Source organism: Rhinolophus sinicus, linkage group LG09, assembly GCF_036562045.2.
Source record: "Rhinolophus sinicus isolate RSC01 linkage group LG09, ASM3656204v1, whole genome shotgun sequence".
In the NCBI taxonomy this organism is placed as follows: Eukaryota; Metazoa; Chordata; class Mammalia; order Chiroptera; family Rhinolophidae; genus Rhinolophus; species Rhinolophus sinicus.
Genome location: NC_133758.1, coordinates 76,053,794 through 76,078,209, shown reverse-complemented (window position 1 = coordinate 76,078,209; position 24,416 = coordinate 76,053,794). Strand labels below are relative to the sequence as shown.

Below are 24,416 nucleotides of genomic sequence, written 5' to 3'. Positions count from 1 at the left end.
ATCTGCTGTTGATTCCTTCTAGTGTATGCTTCATTTCAATTATTGTATTCTTTATTTCTAACTGGTTCCTTTTTATGGTTTCTATGTCTTTCTTTATGCTTACTGTTTCTTTGTTGAAAGTTCCTTATGCCTTCTTATAACCAGAGTTTTAAACTGTCTCTGGTAGATTGGTTGCCTCCGTTTCATTTAGTTCTATTTCTAGAGGTTTCTCTATTGTTTTATTTGGGATATGGTTCTCTGTTACCTCATTCTGGCTGCCTCTCTATGCTTACTTTTATGTATTAGGTGGATCTCCTATGTCTCTCAGTCTTTTCTGGGTGACTTTTTATAGTATGTGTCCTGTCCAGTGACACAGTCTCTCTGATCTCCTGTGCATGTTTTCTGGGTGTGTCCCTTGACTGTGTCGTGTGTGTTTTCCTGTTGTAGTTGAGCCTCGATTGCTTTTGGCACATCACTGGGGGGGATTGAGTCCCAAGCTGACTGACTGTGAGGATTGGCTGTGCCCACAGTGTTGAACTATTGCATGGGTGCTGATCCTACAGAGGGAGATTCGCCCCTGTAGGCTCTTATGTCTGTTGATTCCACACTTTGGGTGTGCTGCTTGTGGAGCTAACTAAGTAGTGCTGAAAATAATTTATCCATGAAAATTTCAGTCCTTTAGTAGTGATTATACCATTCATAAGAATTATATAGTGTCTTTGGCTGAAAAATAAGCGAAAGGTAAAAACAACTTTTTTGTGCACAGCGATTTGATCATGTTGTAATATTTCTAGTGATAAGTACTTGGGTTATGACAAAAACTCCCCACTTCTTTGTTAAAAAAAAAACTTTATTTTCTTATACTATTTGAATTTTCCCTGTGGTCTTAAATTTCAATTGGGAGATTTCTTTTTATAACTTTCCTTTTCATAAATGTCATTTCTTTTTTGTCTGATTTTACACATGATTTAAAGTTTCGCCTTGGTAATCAAAGCAAAATTCCACACATTTTATCTGTCAAGTAATCTTATGAAATGGAATTTGTATAGTCCTTGCACATATGCTCAGTGGAGATGATGATGATGGTGATGATAATGATGATTTTGCCACTGGTTTGGATGGATAGTTCCTGCATATATTAGGTAACAGTTTTCTTAGTATAAAGTGATGATATTTTTTCCAATCCAGCACAATTCTTGAGCCTGGGTGTCTCCCTTAATTGTGTGTAACCAAGTTTTCATCAGAGTAGTTCTGCCTAGGTTGAAAGCCACAGAATCTAGTGTTAACTTTTGTAATGGTACCACAAATATATTTTTTTTAATTTTACAATTTATTGTCTGAGTAGTGGGATTCATTTAATTAAAATTAAAGAGGGAGCAGTTTAGAATACATGAATATCAAAAAGGTAAATAATGTAATTAAAGTTAAAATCCTTAATGATTCACTAGGGATACTTAAGCAGAGGAGACAACAGTTAAGGCAGGTATTTCTTATACGCAGTTATGTCACTTACCCTAGCTTCCTATGCCCTTTCAATTAACTTCTCTGTATAATCATGAGAGCATTATTGGATTAGTCTGTTACTGTTAGCTGCTCATGGTATTTTTCATATTTGATGGTGTTAATCTGTTAATATCATTTAACTACAAAGCCAACAGAAAAGATTCATTCTCAGTATTTTAACAAAATAGATTGGGAAATTAAACTAAAAAAAGCTATCAATTTATGAACTGCAATCTACTTTGAATAAGATGATTACCTTACATACCCATCATTGGATAATTCCACGTTATATTATTTTCTTGGGATCAATAACATTTTACTAATCTACCCATACCCCTTCTCCTACCTCATTCAGCACATTCTGTTTTAGTCTGTTTCAAATAATGCACCCAATTCTAACCACCATAAACTATAGTCATAGAGTCACTTTGGCATCTACAAGAATACCATTCCTTCCAGGAAATATTGGACTGGAATACTAGATTATTGTAGTGGTCATAGTGATCAGAAACAGAATCCTTTCATAATCTTCTCAAGTTCAACCACAAATCATGGCTAATTATATGCCCCTATTTTCCTTAAGTGTTTAAAACACATGAATTTGCAACAGCCGTACTGCAGTGAAATACATCATATTTTTTTTCCTGGAAATCAAATGTAATCATTTTCAACCTCCCCTTCATCTACTGGTGAGAAATTGAATGGCATTCATTATTTGATGTTTCCTGGCCCATCAGCTTGGTGGAAATTCCCAGTGAGGGTCTTACACATTCTAGAATACTGGGGGTTGGTCCCCTGCACACTGATCCATATCACTGAGAGAGCCATGTCCAAGCCAGCACAGTTCTTGAACCTGGGTGGCTCCCTTAATTGTGTGTGACCAAGTTTTCATGAGAGTGGTTCTGCCTAGGTTGAAAGCCGCAGAATCTAGTGTTAACTTTTCTAATGGCACCACAAATAATTTTTTTTTGAGGTAATGTCATCTTCCTTGAATAATATTAGCAAGCAGGATGCTGCTCCTCACTGCCTTTGAACTTCCAACCAGCATGTTTGGGGATATCACCTCACAAGAACGACTCTTCATCTATTCCTTTCATTCATCCTATATTCTTTCTTTACTTATTTTTTTAATGTAATTAGTGCTCTTAACACGAGATCTAGAAATCTTCACAGATTTTTAAGTGTACAATGCAATATTCTTATCTACAGGCACAACGCATAACTGAAATTTTGTTCAAGTTAATTAGAAACTATTTCTGCCTCCCACAACCCCTTGCAATCACCATTCTGTCCTTTGCTTCTGAGTTTGACTATTTTAGATATCTCATAGAAATGGAATCATGCACTATTTGTCCTTCTGTGACTGGATTATTTCACTTAGAATAATGTCCTCAAGGTGCATGCATGTGGTCTTATATTACAAGATTTCCTCCTTTTAAAAGGCTGGGTGATATTCCATTGTATGTGTAAACTACATTTGCTTTATCTGTTCATCTGTCAATGGATATTTAGGTTATTTCCACATTTTGGCTTTTGTGTATAACACTGCAATGAACATGGGAGTGCTACTGTGTTTTCAAGCTCCTGGTTTCGATTATTTTGGATAAATTCTTTAGAATAAGTATCCAGAAATGGGATTGCTATGTCATGTGGTAATTTCATTTTTAATTTCGGGAAACTTCATACAGTTTTCTACAGTGGCATTTCTATAGTGCATTCTAACCAACAGAGTACAAGGGTTTCAATTTCTGCACCTTCTGATATATCATTGCGGTTTTGATTTGCATTTTCCTGATCATTAGTGACATTGAGCAATCCTTCCTACATTCTTTTCTCTCCCAGCAAGGCTTAGCATAATTTCCCATCAATATGCCTGTGGAAATGTGATACTGGGTTCTTTTGGGGGAATGGAGTGGATAAAAGAGATAAGAAAGCTGGTCAAGTTTTGTTCATTCCTAATTGTCATCGTTTACCCAATATAAAATGATACATCCCACAACAACCTTCTGCTTATTCAATAATGTCTTCAATTTTTGTAAACCCAAGTCGTCAAATAATATTTTCATACAGATAATTAATACAATTTCTAAATTATCTTTCCTTATTGTGATTAAAATGGCATTACAAGTAACATATGTGTTCTTTGGGATAGGTTTTCCATGTTTGAACACTGTTTATATATCCAGATGGTCTAGGATGTAGGTTAACTGACATAAGTTAAATGATACAATACATAAGTTAAATGTATTTACTGATACAACAGTTAGATGGAATTTATATTTCTGCACTACCATTAACTAACTGTATGATGTTAGAAAAGTCATGTTAACTCATGATTCATTTTTCTAACATGTATAAAAGACTAAAACTAGAACATTCTTGCCTGATTTATAATGTATTTATAAAATAGTTGTGATGTGCTTTTACAATACATCTTGTAATTTGGTTCATCCAATCCTTCATTGACCGTTTTATTATTGATTATTAATACTGTAAAATATGTGATAATCAATTTTCTTTACAATTCTTTTTTATAACTGAAGCTAAATCTATTTGAGATCTGTGAGTGTAGAAGTCATTGATTCTAAATATTTTTAATGTACTCAGATCTACAAAAGAAATATGGAAAAAATAAAAACAGTTGAACTGTAGTCTTCGATAATTGTTATATACTTTTTATATTCAAAATGTGAGAATTTTTAAAAATATATAAATTCATTTCATTTGAGAATTTATATATGCAAGCCATCCTTTGCTGATTTTAATTGCTGGGTCTCCACAAAAAGTGTGAGTGAAAGATGAAACTTGGAAATTGAATTGCTCAAGATCACACCCCAAATTAATGACAGTTTTAAATAGAGAACTTAACTTCTCCAATTCTGAATTATTTAAAAATATATCTGAGATGTATAACATTTCTCTAAAGAACTCTTGTCGATAGTCTGCCCAAGGAAGAAATAGAATGTGTTATCATAATGTATCATAAATTATACTTTTGCTTAACAATCTGTTTCATTTATTTTGAGCTTGAATCTACTCAATGTAAGATGTACAATAGCTTAAAGCAAAAAAGCAAAAAGTTACCCCAAATCTCATTTTATATATATGCATATACATATATATGTATATATATGAAAATGTAATTATATATGGTAATGAAGTTTAATAGTACTGAAATTTGGAGGAATATGCATTTATAACATTTATGTTAATTATTCTAATGAGTTTAATTTGATTACCTTTATACTATGAAGAGAGTAAACTGTGCCATATCAAACATTTTTAAATGCATATTTTAATAAAGTAAAATTTTGATATTTTAAATTGAAAGTAATTTTTAGTTTAAATGGCATTAGCTGTAGGTACTTTGTCTGTGTGGCATGTAAATTTAAACCAAATTTAGATTCATACTACAGATTGAATGTTCCAGCCCCTGAGTTAACCAATCCAGGAACAAATGCAGCAATGCCCAGAGAAGATAATCTAAGTAGGGTGATGCTGTAGGAGCCCTGGGGAGGCAAGACCAGCCAGAAGAATTGGAACAGCTGCCAGTGAGGACAGTGAGAGGAAATGTGGGGAATGCAACAAAAGAAAAAGTAGATGACATGATTCCTGTGCTTGAAAGTTTTAGTATATATGGAAAGAAAAGTTGTTGAAAAGGAAAATAATTTAAAACAATATGGAACTTTCAGGATTCTAAAATATTTGTTAAATTTGTCATTTAAACCTACAGCTCAAAATTGTATTTTCATCAGTTATAAACAAACAGTTGCTTTGTTTTTCATTCTGTCATAGTCATAGTGTCCTCCATATCATAAAGTAGAAATAAAATAGTGATCTAGCAAATATAATTACCTGGAGGAAGCCAAAGATGATGGATTAACCAATTTGCTGAAGGTCACAACAGCTAGTAAATAATCAAGCTAAATAGGAACACAATTTTATTATAGAGAAGAGAAAGTATCAATAGTCAACTCCCAGCAGCATGTTAGTTGATAAAACACATACCTGATAGATAAACTATATATCTTTTGAAAACAATACATATAGTCCTTATTTAAAGATGAGTAGATTTTAATATTTTAATGAAATATCAGGCACACACATACACATTGTTGTATTTGAAAGCATTATTGGAATTGCTGAGAAAATAACCAAACTGTAATAATCCACTGTATTCTTTTTAAAGCAATTCAGACTCCATTTTCAATAAATGAAATTCAGATTATCTTCCTTCCAGTGTATCTTTAGAGACAATGTCCTAGTTAACAGAAGTTGTAAAGTCATTTTAAACTCATAACTTATTCAGATTGATCAGATAAGCAAGATTCCTGCAAGCATCTAAGAGTGGAACTGGAGAATGAGGAAGGAAAGCAAGTAGATGGAGCCTGCTTCAGTGGACGTAGCTCCATTTTTGTATGTTTTGTATACTGAGGCTCTATTTTAAGTTTTGCTTGGATTATGAGTTCTGAGAGTAAAATAATAGAAATAATAATGACTGTGATAAAAATGACAATATTATGAGATTTGCTCTTCAACAAGATACTTTCCAAACTTAAAACTATATACTTGTAGATGAGTTTCCTTGGGAACATATAGCTGGGTTTTGAATGTTTTATTATGATTGAGGGCATCTCCTTTGACCTGTAAATAAGCAGGACACTATTCAAATACTATCATTTTTACACTTTAACAGAGTCCCTCCTGCCATTCTTCTTTCCCTTTTCTTTTTTTCCCTTTCCTCCACCTTTCTTTCTTTCCTTCCTTTCTTTCATGTTAATGTACAAATAAGTTAAAGTTGTAAAATAGTTTTTAAAAAATTTAAAAACTAATACAATCCATTCATATATGTATGTATTTCTCTTATTAACCCTGCCATGAGTAATTAATATAACTGACAGCGACAATGTATTAGACCCCTGATACTCACTTGTAGGATTTGTTCACCATTTAGAAAACCAGGGCAGATGACCAGTTCAGCTGAGGCTTTGCTGCTGCGGCTAATTTATTGGACTCATGGGAGTGGATGTCCAAAGTTAGTAAATTAATCTATAGTCATCGTTTATAATATCAGTGGAGAAAAGGTTATACAACAAGAAATTATGAATAAGATATTATATATATTTTTTTTTAATTAAGTTTTGTTATGTTTTTCTTTACCCCAGCTGTGTCAGACTCTCATTTCATAGTACACTGACCTCATTGATTCATGTAAGGGGTCCTCTCCTGTGTGTGTGTGTGTGTGTGTGTGTGTGTGTAGTTTTTTGTCATTTATTAACTCATTTATCTCATTTTATTTTCCCATTCCCTTTTCTCCATGAGTAACTATTATAATTTATGTGATGTCTATTATTTATTTATAAAATGTATAAGGCTAATATGTGGATATCATTTTAATGTGCATAAATGCAATTGTCCTATAGATCAGTTCCTCTTCCTCACTCGGTTTTACTTGCAAATGATTTTTAGATAGATTCACCTTTTGGTGTTAACACCTGGCATGGTCTGTGTCCTGCAAACTCTGTGTAGTGTTTCCATTGTGAGCATTCACTGCATTCTAATTGTCTGTTTCTCCTGATACTGCCACTTCCCCATAAACAGATACTCAAGGAGGAGACTTCTGGGTCACAGAGAGCAACTTAACAATGTTCTGCCTCATTGCCCTCCAGAGTTGCACTTATTTATATTCCCATTAAAATTATTACATGTTTATAAATTATAAATAAGCAGTTTTATTTTTTATACTGATATGGTCATAGTATCCTTACATCATAGAGTTGGGATAAAGCTGAACAACCATCTAGTAAATATAATCTCCCCTGAAGTCAAGATCCCCTAATCACACATCCTGGCCAACATATGGTATTTTCTTTCAAACATTTTACAAGATGACAAGAGTTTATTAACTCATTCATTTGCATTATTGCTTTAATTTGTGCTTTCTAATTACTAATGAGTATGGGATTTTCTTCATATAATTATAACACTTCTGAATTTCCTTCTTTTCGAATCATCTTCATTTTACAAATTGCCAAGATATTTCTGTTTTATTTCTAGTAGAATATCATTTTTTATTACTTTATATGACAGCATAAAATATTAGCTTATAACAGCACAAAGGTGGTGATGAATACAAAGATAATGAATTGTGTATTGCCTGCCACCTCGGTGCTGAAAAAAATGTATGTGGAATAAATAAATAAAAGTCACTAGCTTTTGTGTGATATATCTTAGAATGTACAGTAACCTATAAGATTTTGACTGTTAACTCAATAATTTTAATCCATAAATGTTTTTGAAGTAATGGTAAATATTAAATATAGACAAAGAAATAATATACTAAATTTTGTATTATAAAGGTAAGAAAAGCTAGTGCCAGTTTGAGCATGCAACATTAACTATCCCCAAAGTTATAAAAGACACGTTTGAGAACATTTTATGTTGACTGATTTTTTTTAATTCAAAAATTATCTGATTTTTGTCTTTTTTTGGTTTTTAATAAACTATTAAGTATAAGATTTTGAGCAGAAAGTCTTATCATCACTGTTGCACATTCAGCAAAAATTCAGATTGTCTTATTGTGCTTATTAAAAGCTATTAGAATAGGCACTTTCTAGGGATATAATTGAAGAATCATCTGTATAATCTCAAACTTGAACAATTTGTTAACAAACATGTTGATACATATGTTGAGAATATAAATATTTGCTCATAATGCTAAATAATAGATTTAACCATTTATATGTATTTATACTATCTTCTAGGAAATATTTCTTAAACAAAGTCAAAGTAAAAAGTTATCTGACGTTTGAATGTGCTTACATTTAAATCAATTAAATGATAAAATACGATTTTAGTGAACTTCCATGTTGTATGATCATGTTCAACAAATTTTTGTGTGTATTTTAAAAGTTTATAGAATTTTATAATTAACATATTTTTCAAAATTACTGTATTTGAAATATATGATACTTAATTCTCACAACTACTAAAACCATCATATGAATTAATAATAATTGAATTATATATCCACTTTGTTATTTTAGTGTGGTTCTTATAGGATTTTAAGAAGTTGGAGAAGCAATGGAAAGGGGAGGTGGTTTTAAAAAACGATGTTTAAGTAGTTATATTCCCTATAGTATCCGATACTCACCATTGAAACCAGGAATAAAAGGATAAAAGAACTGGCAGAATCATTTGAACTAAAGCACTGCACCAACGCTGGTGGGAAACTGAGTGAAGGGAAAAGTTCAGCTGGTATATCATGGGATAGAGCAGATTGTGTAGGTCATGATATCACGTACATATCTAGGCAAGACCCTAGTTATCTGTATATATTTTTTCAGCAATGTTATTAATGATTCTAAACAGTTTTCCTTTGTTATGACTAGAATCAGTTCTCATTTCACTGGATAATTATGTTTTGTAAATTTGTTCTTTTATTTTGTGATATGAAAAATGAACGGATAAATTCAACAGAAGCATCATGAAAATTATGCAGCTATTTCTTTTCATAGAACATGCTTCTGCAGAAAAGTGACAATGCAATTTCTGGATTATAACACCATTAATTTGTTTCCATTCAAAATCATCTGTTCACACATGTACTCTTTCTCCTGAGTAAAAAAAAACAAAAGTGTGTTTTTCAGTGTGCTTTTCATCTTTCAGTACTAAAATTTTCTTTAGTGGTATTTCCACTGTACTTTATGTAATTTTCTTGTTTTATGTGTACAACAGTCTGGGATTGTTGAAACAAGCCTAAGGCCCATCTGAAGATAAAGTTTTCTTGGAGTAAGTTATAGAAAAGTCATTCTTGTTTGTGTTATTGTGGGCATTTTTATGAACTTCTTTTGCCATTTCACTATAGTAAAAGCATTTCCCTTACTTGTTTGAAACTGGTAATATTCTTTTTGATGTATATTGAAATCATTAAAACTTTTGAAAACTCAATCATGTCATGTTAAGAATTTCACATTGAAACCAATTTTGAGCAATAGGGAAGTTCATGTAAGCGTCTGTGAAATTCATTGAAAACCTAATTGTGCAAGTATTTTATTTAATTATAGCCTAATATGGCATACATATATTTTTCTCAGGTAAAGCCGGTAGTATTCAAAAATATTTGGGCACTCAAAGTGGTTTCATCTAATTTATACCCAGCAAACGTAGCCACATATTAGTACCATCTGATCTGTGCCAAATATTTGCCTCTAAATTATTTTGACAGTTTATATAAAACAGACCAAAGAAACTAAAAGTAAAATATTGAAATATTAATTATTATACCACTTTTTATATAAAAATTATCTTTCTAAGTAGAGAGGCAAACATTAAATGCTCTGTAACAAGTACAGCAACATAATTTACAGGACCCAGTGCAAAATGAAAATGTAGGGCTCTTTGTACAAAGATTATTAAGAATTTCAAGGTAGTAACAGGAAAGCATTAAACCAAGCATGGGACCCTTCTGAGCACAGGCCTTATACTACTGCATAGGCCACACACATACCCATGAAGCTGGCCCCTCTATAACATTCCTACTTCTTCTACTCAGGAATGTCTTGCATGCAGTGAAGAAAAGACACAATGTGGAAATCTATTTTATTTGAGCAAAGTTGAAACTATAACAGTTTCTTAAGGGGAGCTTCACAACAAAATCCTAATGATGTGTTTTTTTGTTTGTTTGTTTGTTTGTTTTTTCCTACCACTCCCATTCCACCATAGAATGTGGAAGTTTACACTCTTCTAGTGACTTGTTCTCCGTGGAAAATTTATATTGGTGGTTGTGATGATCTTTTATACTACACAAAATTGATCTAAACAATATCTATTCAATAATGTTTTCTTTATAGCAGTGTGAACAAAATGCATGTGCTTGATATCTAATAGATTTTTCAAAAGCAACATTTTGTGTGTGGTATTAGATACATGGTATGTGTTCAGGTAGGTTTTGGTATTAATGGTCCAGAAAACTTTGAACTTATGTCCTCTGAAATGGTGTGCTGAGTTGGTTTTAAATGCAGAGCAATGTCTTCTATGCCCTATGAACCTACTCTAGAAATAGCACACATTTTGTTTTTTAATTTTATACTTGAATTTGTATTTTTAGGGATGCAAGTATTGGAATGGAATGGAATTCCTTTAACTTCTAAAACATACGAAGAAGTGCAGAGTATCATTAATCAACAAAGTGGGGAAGCAGAAATATGTGTAAGACTGTGAGTTTTTCCCCATCTTTTTGTTTCCATTTTTTGGCTATTCATGGCTCTTTTAATTTAAAATTGTTAAGGTGGAACCTTTGCCAGTCAGCAAGTTTTTTTTGTAATTAAAAAATAAACTGAATACAAGTTTTATAGATTTCTTGTGTTCAGAATCAAAGTCTAACGCATAGAAAGAATTCAGCTAATTTTGTTTCTGATTAATATCAATGCCACTCCCCTTTCATGCTTTTATTGAAACATGCTTCATTTAAAAGAAAGCCTAAGCCCATTTAGATTTCATGGATGTGTATAGTATTTCAAAATAAACTTACATTTAATCCATAAAGATTTCACCTTAAATAATCATTTTTATCAGCTGACTTTTAACAGCATTGCAAATATATATTTGGTTAGAAGGGTTAGCATGCTTTGAAATTGCTTTATATCATTAACCACTTCTCATTTACCTACTGAAAAAAAAATATTCAGGGTAGTTGGGAAAAAGGGCCTTTTGTCTCAGGCTCTCTCAATGTTTTTCTTAATTTTTTTGTTTGTTTTAATTTTTAGGGACCTCAATATGCTATCAGATTCTGAAAATCCCCAGCACCTGGAACTTCATGAACCACCAAAAGCTGGTAGGTGACAGCATTCTGCTTTCAACTGTGGGTAAAAATCTAAATATACAAGTACGGATACTCCTCTACTTATAAGGAGGTCACATCTTGATATTAACCTATATCGCAAGTTAAAAATCTCATAAGTTAAAAATGCATTTAATACACCTATGCTACCAAACAAAATAGCTTAGCCTAGCTTACCTTAAATGTGCTCAGAACATTTACATTAGCCTACAGTTGGGCAAAATCATCTAGCACAAAGCCTATTTGATAATAAAGTGTTGAATATCTCATGTAATTTATTATGCATACCACATTCCCACCATCATAAAGTTGAAAAATTATAAGTTGAACTGTCTTAAGTTGGGAACTGTCTGTAGTTATAGAGACAGATGTAGCTGTAGACGAAGACATAGACATATGACTAAACGTAGATATAGACAAAAATAAAGTTATAGACTGACATTGATATATTTAAGTAATCGTAAACAAAATCAGAAGCATTGTAGCTACTTTTTTAGCATTCTATGGACACACATATTTACATGTTAGGCCCATTAAAGAAATTCATATGAAATTCTTGCTGTGTGATTTCACATTTTTAATTCTTTAAAAGTAAATTTATCCCATCAAAGTAACCCATGGAGCCATTAATTTGGGGCCTTATATGATTTTTAGATAACACTTGATTCTTTTTACCATAACTGGGTTTTGGAACACTTACTCCTGAACCTTTGATTGCCTTTTTATAATAAATGAAAATCAACATGTAATTTCATAAGTACATAATGAAGAGATTTAACTTTCTTAGATAACAAATATAGTCAATAAATTTAGATCGATTGTGAGATTAAAAAATATGATTTAGTGCTTTGTTTAACAAATATGTATTGAATACTTCCTATGCTACACCCAGCATTCTAAGAATCTCAGTTACTACACTAAACAGAACAGACTAAGGCCTATAGAAACCTTCATACATCTGTAAAGGTAAATATACTCTGTGAAATTCCCCCCTTAGCAAAAGGTGTATGTGAGATTTAGACAAGGAAAAATAACGAATCATGCAAATTAAATTCCAGTGAATAAAATAGAATGTTTTATCTTTATACAATGTTCTATATAAAACACTAAAAAACATTTTTCTGAAGATGTAATAGGAACCTCAATTTCCCTCTGTCACTCAGCATTCTTTCACTTTCTTCCGAGGTTTCTAGACTTCTTTAGAAATAGATACCCAAAGGGACAATTATGTTTATTTATCTATTTTAATGTAGCCTCTTTTATAAGTAATATTTTGACTGTGTCACCTAGAACTCAAATCAGTTTCATGGTATTAAGTACCTGTGAGATTGAGAAATGTGTAAAGCCATTTCATTTTGTTGTAGTGGATACAGCGAAGTCCCCAGGGGTTGATCCTAAGCAGTTAGCAGCAGAGCTCCAGAAGGTTTCGCTACAGCAGTCACCACTGGTCCTGTCATCTGTCGTTGAAAAAGGGTCTCACGTTCATTCCGGTCCTACATCAGCAGGATCCAGTTCTGTTCCCAGCCCCGGGCAACCAGGGTCACCCTTGGTGAGCAAAAAGAAACACAGCAGCAGCAAGGTGAGAAAGGTTTGATGTGACCTCTGAGTTATTTGTTTTCGAGCTTCTTGTTTAGACTAGGAGATGGGAAATACAATACCATTTTCTAAAGTATCCTTGAGATTTCTCATGTCCTAATGATCTGTTAAAGCCACACACACAAAACACACACACACACACACACACACACACACACACATTTTTCCATTTCTGAGTATATAACTTATTCAAGATGACGTATTTCTAATTATTTTAGTAGTTATTATGAGGACCTTGAAAAATGTGTCTGATGTTTCTTATTCCTGGTGTTTATTTTTCTTCAATTTTGTTGCATAAATTTGAGGCTTTTTGTTGTATTAAATATTAGCTTTTCATCTTTTTGGAAACAAGATATATATTACGTTAGATTTTGTATCTTCTCAGTCTTTTGGCTAAGATCACGTGTAGATTTTGTATCTTAAAGGTAAAAAAGACACAGAAATAAAGAGAATTAAGAATAATAAACAGGAAAAACCAGTATTGGTATTTTGAATTTTTAACCCTAATTCCATACTAATAAATGTTCTCTTGATGCAAATCTTTATTTGAAATGAATGCTTCTAATACTATTATTTCAAAGTTACTGGAGCAGTAAAAGAAAACATAGAAATAATTATTTCACTTCATAAAAGCAGATGAAAATGTAGACAGTTTGCAATTGTTTCCTTATAGATTTTATTGTTAATAGAGAAACTTTCTACATAATAAATACATTAAGAAAACATTATATTGTTTAAATATGTGAAAAGACTTTTCTTTATGTGGTGAGATATATGGGAGAGACAGGCTATTCTCGGATAAATTGACTGGACCTCAGAACACAGTTTGTTTTACTAAGTATAAAAAAAAACACAGCAGCTCACCAAAAATCTCTTTTATTCAGAAGCCAGCAACAAAGGTGGAATGATTTTAATCACTGCATCATAAAATGACTTATTCAAAACTAAATATAGCAAGGCTTCATGAAGAACAATTCAAGGATACTTAGATTCAATTTCCAAATAAATTGTAACACAACTATATTTTATAACATGCAATTATGTATTAATTTTGAAGAATTACGTCATGGAGACTCCCTGTTTCCTGAGTTTCAAACTGATATTTCTTTTCTCAATATTTCCACGGAGAAGATAATTTATTTCTCGATATCACCACATAATAGACCTCAACACGTGACAAAATCTGCTAGCAAAGTTTCCAAAGCAAGCATATTATAGTTCTACAAGTCTGTCATCCTGATATTTTTTATTTCACCAGTTGACATCACTATCTTCTCGAAAAATTAAGAAAAATCTAACAGCACTGTTGCCTCTTTTTACTCTTTATTCACATTGTCTAATCAGTCACTGAATTCTAATCCTCTGAATTCTAATTTTCTGATAAGTCTCTAGCAATTTTCTGTCTTCTCTGAACTTACCAATTCCCTTTAGCAAACCATTATATATATATTTTTTACCAACATGATTGCACTTACTACTGCTAATTCCAGTCTCTCTTCCTTCTTCTTAAACTACCCTCAAACTATCTGATCTGTGACACAGTGATCTGATTGGATCACTGTCCTATTTAAAAGGTATCCCTGCTACCTGTAACATTGGCCCCATCTCTGCCTAGGACCCATCTTGCTCATTCTATAAGGGCCTTGTCAGTGGTTTTCCTTGGGAGACTTTAATAGTAAGCATGATGTTGTCATAGCTTTACAATAGCCTTGATAATAAGTACTCTATTTATTAGGGTTTCCAACTCATTCTTGCTTTCCACAGACATTTTTGGATACCACCTCAGTGTTAGGGGTCGTACTTGGTACACAAGATACACGATACAAAGATGGAGAAAATCCCTTCCCTGCATACTATGTAAACCAATGGTTCTTGAAGTATGCTCCCAGTCCACCAGCATCAGCATCATCTAGGAACTTACTAAAAATGCGAGTACTTGATCACACCCTGAGCCTTCTGAATCAGAAACTCCAGGGGTGGCACCAAGCAACTTGGGTTTTACTAAGTTCTCCAAGTGTGTGTGAATCGCCTTGAAGTTTCAGAAGTGCTGATCTAATTACAGATGAAGAATGATATGTGAACAAATTCAATGAAGGTTTAATGTTGGAAGTCATGAAGAAGTATAGAGAAGGAACTTAGGAAAATGGGGTTAGGAAAGCTGGTGTTTAGCTAATGAACCAATTTGGCAAAGAGGAAAAAAAGGGCCAACATTCCAAGTAATGAGTATAACATGAAAAAATTCTCATAAACAGAAAATTGCATGCCTAAAACATAGGTGTACAAAAGATATACAGATAAGGAAATAAAGGAATAAACAGATAGTTGTAAGTTGGAGGACATGTTATGCCATGTCTTGCTTTACACCACTGTATACAGGAAATGCAGAGCCAGTGACAAGTTTTAAGCAAAACTGAAATAAGAATAATAGGAAGGCTTCTTCTAGGAAGTCTTTCCATATTCTCATATTTCCCTAAAGTCTGAAGTTATCCTTTTTCCTTCTTCACTCCCTCCAAAGTTCACGTTTTTTATGCATCTCTTAAGACAATTTGTATCTTAATTGTAGTTACTTGTTTGCTTATTTTATCCCCCCAATTGGGCTGCAAGTTCCTAAGAACCGATAACCATTTTTCATTTTCTCTATAGCCCTCTAAGCACATAGTAGAGAGGCTTGCACAGAATAGTAACAAAATAAATAAATACTGTGAATTAAAACATCAGTAATAATATGAGGGTACAAAATGTGATTTTTTTTGTAGTAAGTTAACTTTGGAGGCAATGATTAGAAGGTGAAAACAGGTATTGGAGGACAAACATCAAGGAAATTACATTGACAGATTTTGTGATAAGTGTAATTATTGTCTATGCCAAGAAAGTGGCCTATGTAGTTTTTACAGTATTTTTGCTAAAATAAAAAGTCATAGAGTTATACTGTCTGTAATGGTAGCTGTTAGCCACATGTGACAATTGAGCACTTGAAATGTGGCTGGTCCTCATTGAGATATGTGGTATGTGTGAATTACATGCCAAATTTTGATGACTTAGTATGAAAAAAACTATGTTTAGTATTTCATTAAAATTTTATATTGATCTCATGGTGAAATGATATTTTTAATAAATGGGGTTAAATAAAATATATTATTACAAATTAATTTTACCAGCTTATTTATACATTTTTAATGTGACTACTAGACTATTGGAAATCTGTCTGTCTCACATTGTGTTCTATGGACAATGATGGTATAGAGATTACTTAACTCTTATTAGTAGTAACGGCAGTAATGAAATCTGATTATTTTTGTGATATGTATGTATATTATATGTACATTCTTAATTGAAATGTATAGTTACTATATATAACACTTGAAGAAAGGAACGATTACCTATTAATCTTTCTTGGGTGTTTATCTTCAACATTTAGCTGGTACAGAGTTTCTCAAAACATTTTTGCTAATGATTAAATAAATTCAATGATATTTTTTGACCCATCAACATGTAGTACGTATAAAAGACAAAACTTTAATTCTCTAAATTCTACAATGTTAAAAAAATTTATGTTGAGAGATTATAGAAACATTGAGTGATGGTCTGAAGCTTACATATCCCTAAGTCAGGTGATATACTATGTCCAAATACTATATATTCTTTAGGTAATTTAGATAACTATAGTTTTAACTTTATTGTATTTTCATTAGGTATGAGACTAAATATTAATGTAATGCAATGTATTTTAAAAATTACATTTAGCATAATAATACATTTAGATATTTAGAACACCATCTAGTAAGCATTTTAAATGATTATTCATAAGTAGTTATTAATCTATTAATCATATACCAATTTAAATGATTGCTTCTGAATAAATGTAGGTAAAATATGAATCTAAATTAGTAAATACATTTAAAAATTATGTCAAGTATATAAGATTATTCTGAATTATTATTTTGCTTAAATAATTTAATATAAATTTTTGTCTTCAAAATATTTATTTTACTGCCTCAAGCTGTTTTGTCTTTGAAATTCTAACAGGACATTTTTTATTTTACCTTTCAAGTTTGAACAATTTCTTCCAAGTTATGATATAAAGTGCTTATTAATTTTAAATGTTCTTTTGAAATAAGTTTTTGGTTACCCAAACTTTGCTGGTGATAGCACCCTTAATGTTCCTTTTTTTGTTTGTTTTTCATGGTGCCTGTGTGCCCAAAAATATCTAGTTTCATTTATTAAGTAATTAGGTCCACTCAGTATTTATGCCCTAACTTCTTAGTAATTATTAAAAAATATAATACATCTAAAATGAAATAAAAATAATGTATCTGTTTCACTGTTAATAACTAAAATTACATATCAGTGGGATATGTGCACCTGCTAGGCCTTAGAATACTTTGAATATTAAAAGTATTCAAACTGTGGAATCAGATTGGACACTAACACTCTCATTTCCTGTTCCACACCAATCTCACTAATTTTTCTTGCAGTACATTTTTTATCACCACAATCATCAAAAACCCACCTCACAAAGATATGACATCGCTGAAAAAAAAGGGTCGGCTCTAATGTAATTGCCTGTACTTTGCCTGGTGTCCAACAGATAATGCTGTTTTTCCTTTCATAGTTTAAAATATCCCTTTATGTCTCTTTGAGTTCCCTATCACACCCTGAGACAAATAAAAATGGTCCATAAGTTTATTCTCTGCATTAAATCTAATTATGTTTGTGTCATCATATGTCAAATAAGCAACAACTGTTAAAAAAATCAAAACAACATAAATTACAAATAATCATTCTTTACTTTTTTTGTCTTATTTTTTACTTTTTAACCTCAGTTATTCCCTAACTTTCCTCATTGAAATAAGAGGGTATCTGTAGATTTAGAAAAATCCCCATCTTTAATTGAGATATAAATAGATTCAGGAACTTGTGTAGTCCTTTTTCTAGACTCAGTTTGCTTTCCTTGAAATTTAAGTATTAAAATTATTCAGTAAATCTAATTTTTCAATAACTAACAGTTTATCCTTTGCAGCCAGAGAATAGCTTCACTGTTAATACATGGCCATTCTTATAAATGAGCTGAACGAATAAAGGATATATGGCTTAGAAAATTTAACTCCCACCACATAACTTTGCCAATGATTGCATTGTTTTTTGTCTTAGTTATTTGACAGAATAAGACCTGGAATATAGCTGTCTTCTTTTAATCACTCTCATTTCTAGGATAAAAATCTAAAGGAAAAGGTAGCAGAACAAGTATATCCACCTAAGTATCATGGATCTTTCCTTTTCTGGTTAATTATTAAAACAAGATCAATATATGTACATTTGTAGTGCGGCAAGCTGACCTCCATTTGAGTAAATATCTCCCTATATTGATTCCACATTGTCTGTTATAGATCTGGGGTCAGGGACATCATCTCTCCTTTTGGACAAATATTCCATCGAAATGTAATAAGGTAGCAATCAGTCATTTCTTTAGCAGTATGAATCAGTCTACCAAATCACATTCCTAAATGTTTTTAAGGCTGTACTACCATAAGGGAATTATTAAGGCAATAAGAACTTATTTAGAATAGGATGGAATTTTAATTAAGAGTGAAATATTAGGAAGTGATTGCCTGAATAATTCACTCTAGAAGAGAGCAGGGAGGGGCTGAGCACCCAAAATAAAGTACGTATGTACAAAGATGGACTTTCATAACTTCCGATAACTTCTGCTCCCAGGCAATAGTTGTATAAAAATAATTATATTTTTCATTCCACTATAGGTCTTTAAATCCTGTAAATACTTAAATTTGAGTACTTTAAATCAAAAGTGTTTATTTTCTTCAGTAATTGAAAATACATTACTGCAGGTAGGAAATAATAGCTTCAAAACAGGCTTAACAAAATGAAAGGTAGATTTATGTATCTGTAAAATTAAATATGTATTGAAAGGTACAAGCAGACAGAATAATCTGAAGCAGCCAAATGGATGAAATATATTTTCCAGGCAGTGTGCTCTGACCAATTAGAAATTAATTTCAGAAGGAAGTTGAAATGGTAAATTCAATGAAGGGTTTATCCATTAATATAATGTATGTTTTCAATATTACAGCCTACTGATGCAACAAAGGTGGTCTCTCATCCAATTACAGGGGAAATTCAGGTATGAAAGATTTTTTGTGGGTTTTTTTATATCATCATTATTCCATTTTGGGGTTTTTGTTTGTTTGTTTGTTTTCCTCCCTTGATTTACTGAACTAGTAAACACTGTTAAAACCTTTCCTGTTTTATAACATACACAGACCTGTCAAGGAATATTTCAATTTCATAAAATAGTACTTTAATACAAACCTATGTTTTGTGAAACATAATTATATTCATGGAATTCTATACTTTGAAATCTGAGTGATAGCTTATTAGTATCAATATGTTTTATGCCTCAGTTACTTTATATTTGTTAAATGTGTTTCAAACATGACAGATTCTCCTGGAAATCTGAAGGTTCCTCTTGAACAGTTTTATGAATCTAATGCTATCCTCATTTCTTCTTGTGGTAAACAACTGTTAAACAATTGCTGAACAATTCTTATAGAGCTGTGTTTTTCATACTGGAGGTCACAACTAGTTTGTAATTTATAAAATCAGTTTAGGAAATTTTGTAGTACAATCTTTTTTTTTTTTTTAAGATTTTTATTGGGGAAGGGGAACAGGACTTTATTGGGGAACAGTGTACTTCCAGGATTTTTTTCCAAGTCAAGTAACTCCTTTCAATCTTAGTTGTGAAGGGTGCCGTTCAGCTTCAAGTTGTTCTTTCAGTCTTAGTTGTGGAGGGCGCAGCTCAGCTCCAGGTCCAGTTGCTGTTGCTCGTTGCAGGGGGCGCAGCCCACCATCCCTTGCGGGAGTCGAACCAGCAACCTTGTGGTTAAGAGGACTTGCTCCAACCACCTGAGCAATCCGGGAGCTCAGCAGCAGCTCAGCTCAAGGTGCCGTGTTCAATCTTAGTTGCAGGGGGCAGAGCCCACCATCCCTTGTGGGACTCGAGGAATTGAACTGGCAACCTTGTGGTTGAGAGCCCACTGGCCCATGTGGGAATCAAACCGGCATCCTTCGGAGTTAGGAGCATGGAGCTCTAACTGCCTGAGCCACCGGGCCAGCGGGCCAGCCCTTGTAGTACACTCTTGTTTAGCCCTATGTACCAGTGTTTCTGTGTTTGTGTGTTATATTATAACATGTATTTGTTACTGTGGGTTATAGTAAAAAAAAAATATTAGAAAAACGGTGCTTTTGATGCTATCAAAAAGTAATTTGGGGTAGGTAACAAATGTTGCATAGAAAGAATTAACACAATATAAATAATAATTATTTCAAGATAGTAAGTTTCAGACAAGAGAAAGAGAACAGTGAGTCTTAGCTGCATCTCTCTCTAATGCATTCTAGAGAAAATTTTCGTGAAAGACTTCACAAAGGATAACAGAGATTTGAACTAATTTGAGGATAAGCATACAGAAAGGGGTATGTGTTCCTGGAAAAAGAAATGGTACAAAGAAATGTTCTGCTGCCAGAGAGTAATGAAATGAAGAGATCAGCTTTGTTGCAGTGAAATACTCCTGTAGAGATAAGTTTAAACTAAATTTAAAAGAACATTGAATATAAGCCAAGGAGGAGTTAGCCACTACATAATAGGGTGATCAGTAAATATTTTGGAGTAAGGAAGAGACTAATTGAAAGAAATATGTAACAAAACGTCATACAGCAGTGGCCTACAGGAAATATTATAATGGAGAGGACACACAGAGAAACCTATTGCATGATTATTTAGGCGCACACTAATTAAACCCAAAATGGAGTGTGAGAGTGAAAAATAAAGAAAAAGTGCAGAAGGTAGGCTCCTTACTAAGAAGGACCCAGAAGGATGGAGCCTGATCACCTAGGTACTCTTGCTGACTCACTGCTATCTCCCACTTCTAGAAACCAGACCCTGTTCTTTTTTCATTTCACAAGCAGCAAAGAAAATGCTAGCTTTTCTGATTCATAATTTATCTCTCTCACTCTCATGTTTTGTTTACATTTCTTGCCCATGGACCAATATTTTCTGTGTTTCTTTTTGGCTTGTTGTTCTTATTTGTTCTTATTTTCTTTTCTCTTGAGTAGTAATATTTAATTGTGTAGCAGAAATTTACACTAACAATATTCCTTCTTAACTCTTGGGGTGTCTTATCTTTTGGCGGGGGTATTTTCTTATGACAGCGATTTCCTTTTTTTTTTTTCTTTTAACAAATCCTTATTCCAAATAAATCCTTATGTAGACACCCAAACAATGAAGCTGCCAACACTGGAGTAGCTCTGGTTGAGAATTACTGGGGATATCTCATTCTTCCTTGGAAGTCACCTCTGAGCCACTCTACGTGTTCTCCAAGGTCCTACAGAGTAAATTTTGAAAAGCACTACCTTAGGGAAGCCTGCAAGTTTTCATCTCAATAAGAAATGATTTTGGTGCCTTGTCAATTAAAAGTGGACTTCAAGGCTGGCAGAGGAAGGAGAAAATGGGGGAGGATTTATCCTTTAAAATTTTTAAGCTATTCTAAATCTCAGTGAAATTAATTTCAGAAAAATTGTGTATTTCAATATCCCATTATAGCACACAGTTTCTGCAGTTCTAAACTTCCCATTTCGTCTCTTCACGGCATTTTGTTTTATGTTTTATGGTGATCAGACTGGGCTTTTCCATATTGAGAAAGGCCTTGAAGATTTCTTTTCTGCCACAAAACACAACCAGATCAAAATTATGCTAAAATTAAGAATTATTTTAATTATGAAATTTTAAATAAAGTTTGACTCATCTAAATTAGTCCATTTTCAACATAACCATGCCATAATCTGTTTTGTATGATTATAAAAATATGTTAGTATTTTTATTTATGGATTTCCCCTTTGAAATACAGATTCCTTCCTTCTTGTTATTTGATAAACAAAATGAGCATCAAATAGAAGTCTTATTCTAATGCAAAACACTCAGTTTTGAAGGAGAAAAATTAATTAAATTATTTTGAATTATGCAGCCTCCTCAAATATGTATTAGAAATACGAAACTTTTACTATTCAGTGACAATTTTGCAGCAGCCATTAAGCATCATGAAGCAATGCCCCTTCTTTCCTCTTCAGCTTCTAAAATTAGAAAACAAGGTTTCATTATGTTAATCTTTCATTGTGTTAGAAAAAAAGCAGGCAGAACAGAAAGAAAAGCTATAGGCTTAACATCAGATAATGTAATATAGGAAGAGATAAATTTTACACATTCTTAAATATTCTTGCATTTTATTACTGATAGATTTATCTTTAAATAATGATTTCACCCACTGCTAATTATTTGGTGAAATGCAAAAGACATTTTAAAATAAATTTATCAACTAGTTAATTTATTTTTAAAATCCTGATCATTGTATTCATGAATGTTAAACAACATTTACAATTTTCCTAAGAGTAAATATTTAGTTTAAAAATGCAACTGGCATTCACTGTATGATTTTCCTTCTAAATGAAATTTAGACAGGCCAGGACTTTCACCGAGGGAAGAATGAATAGCATTTTTACTAGTAATTAACATGTGCCTAGGAACTCCCAATTAAATTAGACATTAACTGGTCTGTGCAGTATCAAATAGAATGGAAATGAGGTTTGATGCTTCTTATGAGAACTAAAGCTACACACACACACACACACACACACACGCACTCACGCACTCACACACACATACATACATACTGGTAAAATATTGAATGGTAATGTATTGTATGTGTTTTTAAAAGAAACAGAAAATAATATTTACCAAATCTGTTGCTCTCCCCTTTAAGCTTCAAATCAACTACGATCTTGGAAATCTCATAATACATATTCTCCAAGCAAGAAACCTAGTCCCTCGAGACAACAATGGTTATTCTGACCCCTTTGTTAAAGTGTATCTTCTTCCTGGGCGGGGGTAAGTAAAGAAACAATGTCTTCTAAGTGCTGCATCTCCTGATTTATTAATAAAAATAGTGATAGTGTCTTCTAGTCTCTCATTTCAGAGCTTAACATACTTTCTCTAGTTTTACCCACATTTCATATTTATTTATTTCTAGCTATTAGACAAGGTGGAATTAAAATTTGTAATTAAGTCTTAAAAGGTTGTAAGAGAGCCATTGATTATAATAAAACTTGTCTATATGAGAGCACATCAGTATTTCAATTCTGAAAACCACTCTTGCCATGACCAGTCAGATTGACTGTGAAATCATTTAAGAAATTATTTTGGGGGGAGTTAAAGAATTAGCTTCCATTCCCAAATTTATTTGCAAAACCAATGTTTAAAGGCTCATAAGTTTTTATTTTACTTTTTATAGGGCATGTATATTATCCAATATATTAAATGTTCATTAAGTGACTTGTTGATTTGTCCTTCTTTATAAGCATATTTCAAATCAATGCTTAAAAACTATAAAATTTTTTTAAAAAGTAATATTTAAAATGCCGACTTTGATAAGTAAATGAAAATTATCTCTGAATCTCTCATGTGATACATAAACTTCATATAAAGCAAGTGCTCTTTGGAGATATTTAATTTTCACATAATAGATGCAAATTGCTATGTTCTAATACATACATCAGTACTCAAGATAGTTTTAACAGTGCTTTGAACCCAACAGATCATTATTCCTTATCTGAACAATATGTATTAGCCAAATTAGCATAATGTAACCATAAATAATTGGAGGTATAATTTTAAATTTTCGGACTGGTAACTTGAAGACCCTGGTTTTTTGTTCATTTTTCATTTAATTTGAGGAGTCACATTTAAATAGTACTTTTTACTTGGAAATTTCCAATTGTACATAAGTAGAAAGAATGGTATTATGACCCACAATGTACCCATTACTCAGCTAATAATTATCACTTCCTAGCCAATCATGTTTTATTTTACCTTCATATGCTCCCTCCATACAGATTATTTTAAAGTAGGTCTCAACTATTGTAACATTTTCCTACACATATTTTAGTGTATATTGCTCATTTCAAAAATAATTATACCACATAAACATAATAATTTTTAAATTCTTAAATAATGCTTTAATTTCCCCAGTTGCCTCATAATATTTTTCTACTTCATCTGATGACCTAATTGATATTTATAGAACATTCTACCTATCAATAGCAGAATACATATTCTTTTTAAGTGCATATGGAACATTCACCAAGATAAACTATGCTCTGGGCCATAAAACAAACCTCAAAAAATTTGAAAGCATTGAAATTATACAAAATCGTGTTTTATGCCTGTAGTTTGTTTGAACAGGATCCAAATTAGAGTTATACATTGCATCGGAATCTGCTATTTACCAATTATACCACCACGGGGAAATCACCAATTCTTTGAGATTTAGTTTGCTTGTTGATATTGAGAGAACCAATGTAGGTAGAGCCATAATTTTCAGTTTGTCAAGGGAATAAAATTAGATAATGCTCAGAAAATAATTTGAAAAATGCC

General features: G+C 32.2%; 1 protein-coding gene across 1 annotated transcript in view; it reads left to right on the top strand.

Moving 5' to 3' along the window:
• The window catches only part of PCLO (piccolo presynaptic cytomatrix protein), a 373,138-nt gene that overhangs the window by 267,638 nt on the left and 81,084 nt on the right, over positions 1-24,416 (top strand). Inside the window, exons 11-15 of the mRNA XM_074339748.1 lie at positions 10,592-10,700; positions 11,250-11,317; positions 12,688-12,902; positions 19,008-19,058; positions 22,747-22,871. Of these exons, the coding sequence (XP_074195849.1) occupies positions 10,592-10,700; positions 11,250-11,317; positions 12,688-12,902; positions 19,008-19,058; positions 22,747-22,871 (568 nt within the window). The remainder of the gene's footprint in view (positions 1-10,591; positions 10,701-11,249; positions 11,318-12,687; positions 12,903-19,007; positions 19,059-22,746; positions 22,872-24,416) is intronic.